This window comes from Pristiophorus japonicus, chromosome 14, assembly GCF_044704955.1.
Source record: "Pristiophorus japonicus isolate sPriJap1 chromosome 14, sPriJap1.hap1, whole genome shotgun sequence".
Lineage (NCBI taxonomy): Eukaryota > Metazoa > Chordata > Chondrichthyes > Pristiophoridae > Pristiophorus > Pristiophorus japonicus.
In genome coordinates this window covers 101,799,681-101,809,000 of record NC_091990.1, presented here as the reverse complement: position 1 = coordinate 101,809,000, position 9,320 = coordinate 101,799,681, and the positions used below count along the sequence as shown (strand labels likewise).

The 9,320-nt window shown below is 46.9% G+C and overlaps 1 protein-coding gene across 2 annotated transcripts in view; it reads left to right on the top strand.

Moving 5' to 3' along the window:
- The first annotated feature begins 6,197 nt into the window (after positions 1-6,197).
- tkfc (triokinase/FMN cyclase) overlaps positions 6,198-9,320 on the top strand; it is a 178,062-nt gene continuing 174,939 nt past the window's right edge. Inside the window, exon 1 of one of the 2 annotated variants that reach the window (XM_070899421.1) lies at positions 6,198-6,441. In XM_070899421.1, coding sequence (XP_070755522.1) covers positions 6,436-6,441 — 6 coding nt within the window. In that variant the 5' untranslated portion in view covers positions 6,198-6,435. The remainder of the gene's footprint in view (positions 6,442-9,320) is intronic. The other variant, XM_070899422.1, reaches the window with a different exon arrangement.

Genomic DNA, 9,320 nt, shown 5'->3' with positions numbered 1-9,320 from the left:
GGCAATGTGTTGTACTCAAACTGTAGTGCCCTTGGTCCTTTATTTGTGACTCCAGAGTGAGGCACAAGCATGGTGGGCAGCCTTTTATACTGGGTCCTGCACACCTATGCAGGTGACCCTCAGGTCTCCCACCGCAGTACCCTCTGGTGGACAGCCTCTATCACAGGGGGAAGAAACCCTGGTCTCCACCAGTTGCACCCTCTAGTGGTGCCAGCATAGTGTATACACAGTGTAAACCTTACTGATAGTACATCAGGTAACAAGTCTCCATCTTATGCAACTATACAATGACTGCACAGAGAGTATATCTATTGTCTGCATGTATAACACTCCCTGTGAGGATGTTGGTGCCGGCCCTGTTGAAGTGCAACCTCTCTGGAATATACAGGTACCACCTCCCCCAAAGCTGGTCCCAATGCCTCAGGAAACTAAAGCTCTCTCTCCTCCAGCAGCTCTCCAGCCACGCATTCATTTGCTCTGTACTCCTATTTCTGTACTCAGTAGCGCATGGCACAGGGAGTAATCTGGAGATTACTACCTTTGAGCTGCTGCTGATTAATCTCTTTCCTAGCTTCATAAAATCTGCCAACAGGACCTCATTCCTCTTTCCACCAATGTGATTGGTACCTATATGGTCCATGATCTTTGGCTGTTCACTCTCCCCCCTCAGAATGTCCTGCAGCCACTCAGTGACATCCTTGACCCTGGCACAGGGAGGCAATATACCATTCTGGAGTCATATCTGCAGCCGCAGAAATGCCCATCTGTTCTCCTAACTATTGAATCCCCTAACCCTATTGCTTTTCTGACCTTCCTGCTCTCCTGTACAGCTGAGCCACCTGTGGTGCCGTGGACTTGGCTTGAGGAATCATTGCCCACACCAGTATGGTTTGAGAGCGAGATGCACTCAGGGGACTCCTGCACTATCTGCCTTTTCTGTCTGGCGGGCACCCAGTCCCTCTCTGCCGGAACACCTCCTGAAAAGTGCTGTCCATGTAGGTCTCAGCCCCGCTGCTCAAGCTGCGAAACCCGGAGCTCAAGCTCCTCCAGCTGATGATAATTCCTGCACATGTGGTTGTCCAGAACATGAGAATTATCCTGGACTTCCCACATGGCACAGGATGTGCAGACGTCAGGACTGAGGTGCCATACCATGGCTCTATTTTACAGGCTAATTAAACTTCTTAGTTTATAACCAACTAACCTAACTTAGAGAGAAAACACAGACAAAATTATTTACTCAAGTTTAACAAGAACCACAGAGATACTAGACACAAAGAACCCAAATATTAGATATCTCGATACTTAGCTTAAAGTCATCTGGTTCTGTGGCTCCACTCCTCCTTTTGAGTTGGACATGAGAAACAGCCTTCCTCCTTTCCACCGAATTTCTACTATCATCAAATTCTTCCATTCTGCAATCCACTCCGGTGGCGATTCACTCAGCTCTGTCACCAAGCTCTGCTTTTGCAAACTAGTGCCAAATATATTCTGTCGGTGTTTGGCCTGCCCCTTCCTGTCCTGTGGGGCGCTCAGTGGCTCACTCCCAGCTTTCCGAGCTGTTAAGGGGCTGCTGCCGCTTTGTCTCCACCTCAGATCTCCAGCAGAATGTGGAAGAGTGACAGGGGGAGAGAGATGGAGGTCCAGAGAAAGAGGTGGGGGAAAATTGATGCAGAAGGTGGTACAGAGGAATGGGAGACAGATGGCTGTAGAGAGAGCGCAATAGGGGGAGAGAGAGCTGGAGTACAGAGAGAGAGAGGATGAGATGAAGAGAGAGGGAAGGAAATCGAGACCAGTGGAGGGGGAGAGAGAGGAATGGCGATGTGAAAGGAAGAGATTGACGTGGCCAGGAGAAGAGGAGTGTGGGAGAGATTGGGAGAGGAAGAGAGAGAAAGATTGGGCAGGACAGAGATGAGAGAAAGAAAGTGAGAGGTAGTGGGAAAAAGGCTGAGAGAGACATGGGAGAGTGATTGATGGAGAAATGTGAAGGAGAGAGAATGGAAGGAGGGGCAGAAGAGAGAAACTAGAGGGGTTGGGGAGCAAAACCAAAGGTAAGGGGCGGAAGGGGGAAGAAAAGGGCGAGAGACAAATGGGGTGAAGGAAGAGAAGAAGGTAGGAGACTAATGGATGGATGGGGACAGGAAAGCAGAGGGCGATGAGGAGGGGTTCAAGTTTTTATGCTGCACCAGATGATTTTCTTGAATCCACTGTCAAAACTCATTCCTGTAGGCAAGCCCACTCCCCCAGTTAACTGAAGTGACTTTATATGCCAATATCTGGTAATGTAGCATTGCCCAAGATCAATCTTGTTGTAATTTGCTAAGTGGATATAACAGCAGCTCTCCCATGTAGAAACATATAAAATAGGTGCAGGAGTAGGCCTTCGGCCCTTCGAGCCTGCACCACCATTCAATAAGATCATGACTGATCATTCACCTCAGTATCCCTTTCCTGCTTTCTCTCCATACCCCTTGATTCCTTCAGCCGTAAGGGCCATATCTAACTCCCTCTTGAATATATCCAATGAACTGGCATCAACAACTCTCTGCAGTAGGGAATTCCATGGGTTAACAACTCTCTGAGTGAAGAAATTTCTCCTCATCTCAGTCCTAAATGGCCTACCTCTTATTCTTAGACTATGTCCCCTGGTTCTGGACTTCCCCAACATCGGGAACATTCTTCCTGCATCTAACCTGTCCAGTCCAGTCAGAATTTTATATGTTTCTATGAGATCCCCTCTCATCCTTCTAAACTCCAGTGAATACAGGCCCAGTCGATCCAGTCTCTCCTCATATGTCTTGCTATCCCGGGAATCAGTCTGGTGAACCTTCGCTGCGCTCCCTCAATAGCAAGAACGTCCTTCCTCAGATTAGGAGACCAAAACTGAACACAATATTCCAGGTGAGGCCTCACTAAGGCCTTGTACAACTGCAGTAAGACCTCTCTGCTCCTATACTCAAATCCCCTAGCTATGAAGGCCAACATATCATTTGCCTTCTTCACCGCCTGCTGTACCTGCATGCCAACTTTCAATGACTGATGTACCATGACACCCAGGTCTCGTTGCACCTCCCCTTTTCCTAATCTGCCACCATTCAGATAATATTCTGCCTTTGTGTTTTTGCCACCAAAGTGGATAACCTCACATTTATCCACATTATACTGCATCTGTCATGCGTTTGCCCACTGACCTAACTTGTCCAAGTCACCCTGCAGCCTCTTAGCATCCTCCTCACAGCTCACACCGCCACTCAGTTTAGTGTCATCTGCAAACTTGGAGATATTACACTCAATTCCTTCATCTAAATCATTAATGTATATTGTAAATAGCTGAGGTCCCAGCACTGAGCCCTGCGGCACTCCACTAGTCACTGCCTGCCATTCTGAAAAGGACCCGTTTATCCCGACTCTCTGCTTCCTGTCTGCCAACTAGTTCTCTATCCACGTCAGTACATTACCCCCAATACCATGTGCTTTAATTTTGCACACCAATCTCTTTTGAGGGACCTTGTCAAAAGCCTTTTGAAAAATCAAATACACCACATCCACTGGTTCTCCCTTGTCCACTCCAGCAGTCACATCCTCAAAAAATTCTAAAAGATTTGTCAAGCATGATTTCCCTTTCATAAATCCATACTGACTTGAACCGATCCTGTCACTGCTTTCCAAATGCGCTGCTATTTCATCTGTGTACTTGGATAATGGAAGAATAATCCAGTGGTTCTCAAACTGAGATCCATGTAGACAGGTCGATAAACAGCAGAGATGGAGGAACAAAACCCTGAAACACTCAGCAGTTGTGCAGTGAGTAAGTGGGCGATGGAGGGTTACATCTGAAACGATGCCATTGTTCCCAACGGGAGCCACCGAACCTAATCCCACTCTACAAAGAGCAGGGAGGTGTATGTACGGGGACGTATTCAACAGGCATCTTGCTGAACTTGGAGGGTCACCTTTGAGCTGAAGAGAAAATAAAATGTTTCACATCACCAATCACATCAATGTTCACTAAATCAGACAAGCCTGACAAAATATCATTAAAGTCCCTTTAATAGGGCAGTGGTGAACTTTACATTCAGAAATGTAAATGTGCAAGGAATTTATAGCATTATAATTTAATTTATTAAAGACAAATCGTGTTTAACTAACTTGATTGAGTTTTTTGATGAGGAAGCAGAGAGGGTTGATGAGGGCAATGTGGTTGATGTGGTGCACATGCATTTCTAAAAGACGTTTAATAAAGTGCTACATAATAGGCTTGCCAGCAATGTTGAAGCCCATGGGATAAAAGGGACAGTGGCAGCATGGATACGGAATTGGCAAAATGACAGGAAACAGAGGGGCCGTAATTCGGTACCGCCCCTTCAACGAAATTGGGGTTACCAACCCCGCAATGTCGCACGCTCCATTTCCTCTTAGGGGCGGATCTGGGGAGCTAAGGGCAGGAGCACAGCAGCCTTCCCTTCCGTTAAAGGCAAGGGCACGCTGCAAACTCTGGAATGGGGCAAGGGTCCACAACTTCACCACCGGAGAGTGGGGTGCCGTGTCAGCAGAAGCGGTGTGTCGGGCTGCAACACTGCAGCACGGACCCTGTGATTTCTACAAGGCAAGGCCGCTCCCGGCAAGTCGCCCATTTAAAAGAAATTGCACGCCGCACCTCCCCTTTAATTTTTGTCCCATGAGCATAGTGTGGTCCCGTTTGCGACTTGCAAAGCTAGCGCGAGCATCACCCGTGGTGGCCTCATAGGGCGCTACCGAAGTTTTGCTCCGGGGAAAAAACGGGTTACTGCGCACTCCAATACTCCAATGACAGCATGCACCGACCCGGAGCACTACCAGTGTGAGCGGGGCCCTACCGGATTGCACCTCTGCTCACTCCCACGGAATTTCACAGGAGACGGTAGCGGCCCCAAGTGAGAATTCGTTTGCACCCCGTTAGTGTCCCTCCGGGGGCGCTAACCTTAGGCGCATACGACACAATTTCTCCCCCAGAAAGTAGCACTGAACGGTTGTTTTTTGGACTGGGGGATGTGGTTTTCCCCAGCGGTCGGTACTGGGACCACCGCTTTTCTTATATATATTAATGGTTTGGACTTGGGTGTAAAGGGCACAATTTCAAAATTTGCAGATGACACAAATCTCGGAAGTATAGTGAACAGTGAGGACGATAGCGATATACTTCAAGAGGACTTAGACAGGCTGGTGGAATGGGTGGACACGTGGCAGATGAAAGTTAATGCAGAATAATGCAAAGTGATACATTTTGGTTGGAAGAATGAGGCAAGCCAATATAAACTAAAGGGTACAATTCTAAAGAGGATGCAGAAACAGAGAGACCTGGTGGTATATGTGCACAAATCGTTGAAGGTGGCAGGGCAGGTTGAGAAAACGGTTAAAAAAGCACACGGGATCCAGGGCTTCATAAATAGAGGCATAGAGTACAAAAGCAAAGAAATAATGATGAACCTTTATAAAACACTGGTTCGGCCTCAACTGGAGTATTATGTCTAGTTCTGGGCACTTTAGGAAGGATGTGAAGGCCTTAGAGAAGATTTACAAGAATGATTCCGTTATGTGGATAGAGTGGAGAAGCTGGGGTTGTTCTCCTTTAGAGTAGAGAAGGTTGAGAGGCGATTTGCTAGAGGTGTTCTAAATCAGGAGGGATCAAGACAGAGTAGATAGAGAGAAACTGTTCCAATTGGCAAAAGTGTCTAAGGATGAGAGGTAAGCCATTTAGGACTGAGATGAGGAGAAACTTCTTTATTCAGAGTTGTTAACCTGTGGAACTCTCTACCACAGAGACTTGTTAATGCCAGTTCATTGGATATATTCAAGAGGGAGTTAGATATGGCCCTTATGGCTAAAGGGATCAAGGAGTATGGAGAGAAATCAGGAAAGGGGTACTGAGGTGATGATCAGCCATGATCTTATTGAATGGTGGTGCAGGCTCGAAGGGCCAAATGGCCTACTCCTGCACCTATTTTCTATGTTTCTATGAACCAGAGGGCACTGAAGTGCTTTTCTGCTTTTATTAAGGATAGGAATGTTGTGTTACACTTACCCTTTAAGGCACAAAGCCCGTGTAATAGTTGTCACACATTATAAATGCAGGATCATTGGTGGATTTTTAAAAATGGGAGATCTCAGCTCCCTGCTCCACCTGAATGCCGACGTGCAGCTGCTGAGCTGGCGCCCGCTAGCTCGGCTCCTCCGCGCGCGCCCCAGAATTTCAAACATAAACAAACCCGACACAATCCGAGCGCCAACTGCCAATCGCCACAGGATCGGAGCGAGACAGCCCCTACCGTGCCCCTCCTCCGATCACTCGATCTCACGTTCCTCACCCGGTCAAAGAGCAGAAGCTCGCAGATCACTGCAGTGTCGGTTCGGCTGTTTCAAGGTCCTGCTCTTGGTTTCACTTGTCCGGGCTGAAGGATGCACGTAAGTGTCGGGGATGGGGGAAGGAAAACGGGGTGAACCGGGCAGCTTCGGGGTCTGCCAACCCAGCGAGAGCAATGCTGCCTGTCGGGCGGCACCTGTGGCATAAAAATGCTGATCACAGCAAAAGGTGTGGAACATCTCTGGGAACAGGTGGTCCCACCGTGGTAGCGATGGTCAGGGGCCGAAAACACTTTTGTCACGAGGACACGACTTTAAAAAATGTGCTTAGTTGACAACTCTGACTTGGTAAATGTTGTTCCAGGCTTCACCAGACTTGAGAAGGCCAAATACTTCACTTAGTTAGAATTTGAATTTTCAAATGTTTAGAGAAAACGTAAACTCAGTTAAACGTTCAGTTGAGGTGGAACTATTATCGGGGCTGTACCACGCCCGCTGTATTTATTCTAGAATGCTGCACCAAATGGATTAGAATGGGCTAATTAGAAAGCTGGGAGGGTCTTTATGTATAAACAAACTTAAGGCCCATGCTGCCTGACTTCCCCTCTGATCAACTGAAGTCACACAACTTACATAAATATTAATATCTGTTTCTATTTAATGGAATCAAGCTAAGGATTTACCCAGCCACTATTGCTCAGTCTGTCACTTTAAATAGAGTGGCTATGCAATAGGGTGACCATATTTTCGAAACCGAATCTGGTGGGAGCTCAGTAAAGTAGTCAATGGAAAATGTAGGTTGTGCAGCGTATCATAGAATCAGAACAATTTACATCACAGAAGGAGCCGACTTGGCCCATCGTGTCTGTGCCAGCCGATAAAGCTATCCAGCCTAATCCCACTTTCCAGCTCTTGGTCCTTAGCCTTGTAGGTTACGGCAATTCAAGTGCCTATCCAAGTACTTTTTGAATGCTATGAAGGTTTCTGCCTCTACCATCCTTTCAGGCAGTTAGTTCCAGACCCCAACCACCCTATGGGTGAATAAAATTCTCTTCAAATCCCCTGTAAACCTTCTACCAATTACTTTAAGTTGATGCCCCTGATTATTGACCTCTCTGCTCAGGGAAATAAGTCCTTCCTATCCTCTCTATCTAGGCCCCTCAATTTTATACAGCTCAGCCTCCTCCGTTCCAAAGAAAACAACCCCAGCTTATCCAACCTTTCCTCATAGCTAAAATTTTCCAGTCCAGGCAACATCCTTGTAAATCCCATCTGCATCCCCTCTAGTGCAATACATCTTTCCTGTAATGTGGTGACCAGAACGTCACCCAGTACTCTAGCTGTTGCCTCGCTAGTATGTCATACAGTTCAAGCATAATCTCCCTGCTCTTGTATTCTATGCCTCGGGTAATAAAGGCAAGTATCCCACGGGCAGGAGCGCAGAGGGACGTGATCGGGGCCCAAGAGAGGCGTGAGTTCGGGCCCCGATCACGTCCCTCTGCGCTCCTGCCCGTGGGCAGCACGGGCCAGCCCACACTGTGATATGTGTGCGCATTAGGTCTGTGCAGCAGAGCAGGTCTCCAGTCGTCTTAGACTGGACCAAGACCTAGCTCTGTCAAGCCTGTGTGGAGGCTGGTGTGCCCCACATTAAAAAAATCCACGCACAGGCATCTTCAACCCTTCAGGATGTAGTTCAGGACCTGGAATATTAGGTCCTTCATTGAAACACCTGTGAACTCATCCTTTTTTGGCGTGGAAGCAAGTCATCCTCGCTTCGAGGGACTGCCTACGATGATGACATCGGCCACAGAGCAGATCTCGATTATAAATTAAAGTCTCTCAGTGAGTCCACCCCTTCTATTGTTTGAAAACAGGAGATTGAAATCCTTCCAACCAATCAGAATCTACCCCCCTACAGCTCCACCCACTTTATTGACCCACCAAAGGTCAGCTCGGAGTTATGTGGCTCCTGATTTGATTCCGCATGTATTCGGGTCGAGTCTCCTGAACTAGGTACTCTTCTGGTGACATTGTTTGCCCAGGGACTCAGTCCCTCATCTGGAAACTGTCCCTGGAAAACAGGGACGCAATGGAAGATGTTTTAAGTCTTGCTCTCCTTGCAATTACGTTCAGTGTTTTTTTTTGTTTCCTAGCTCTGCTAAGAATTTTCTCCATTCTGTTCAGCATGAATTTGTGATTAATGCCAATGTTAGTGGTCCACCTCTCATTCCAACCCTTTTGGTTGCGTTTTTTTCTTGAGTTCGCCATTGGAGGGCTTCTGTTGCTACCTGGTTTGGATAGATTGGGAAAAATGTGAAGATGCTGCAGAACATTATGAGCGATTTAGTTTCATTGTATGCATAAAAAGTTGTACATTGGGAAAGACAAAAATAGCCCAAAGCCAAAAGTCCCCGAAGGAAAGTGGAAAGAAACTCTTATTTATATAACGTCTTTCATGACTTCAGAATGTCCCAAAGTGTTTTACAGCCAATAAAGCACTTTTGAAGTGTAGTCACTTGTAATGTAGGAAATGCGATAGCCAATCTGTGCATAGCTAGTTCCTATGAACAGCATAGAAACATAGAAAATAGGTGCAGGAGTAGACCATTCGGCCCTTCGAGCCTGCACCACCATTCAATAAGATCATGGCTGATCATTCACCTCAGTACCCCTTTCCTGCTTTCTCTCCATACCCCTTGATCCCTTTAGCCATAACTCCTTCTTGAATATATCTAAATATCTAAAGAACTGGCATCAACAACTCTCTGCGGTAGAGAATTCCACAGGTTAACAACTCTCTGAGTGAAGAAGTTTCTCCTCTTGAATGACAAGATCATCTGTTTTAGGTGTTGGTTGAGGGATAAATATTGGCCACAACACAGGAGAACTCCCTAGCTCTCCTTTGAAATAGTGCTGTAGAATCGTTTACTTCTACCAGAGTGGGCAAACTCAGTTTAGCGTTAAACATGGTTTAACATCTC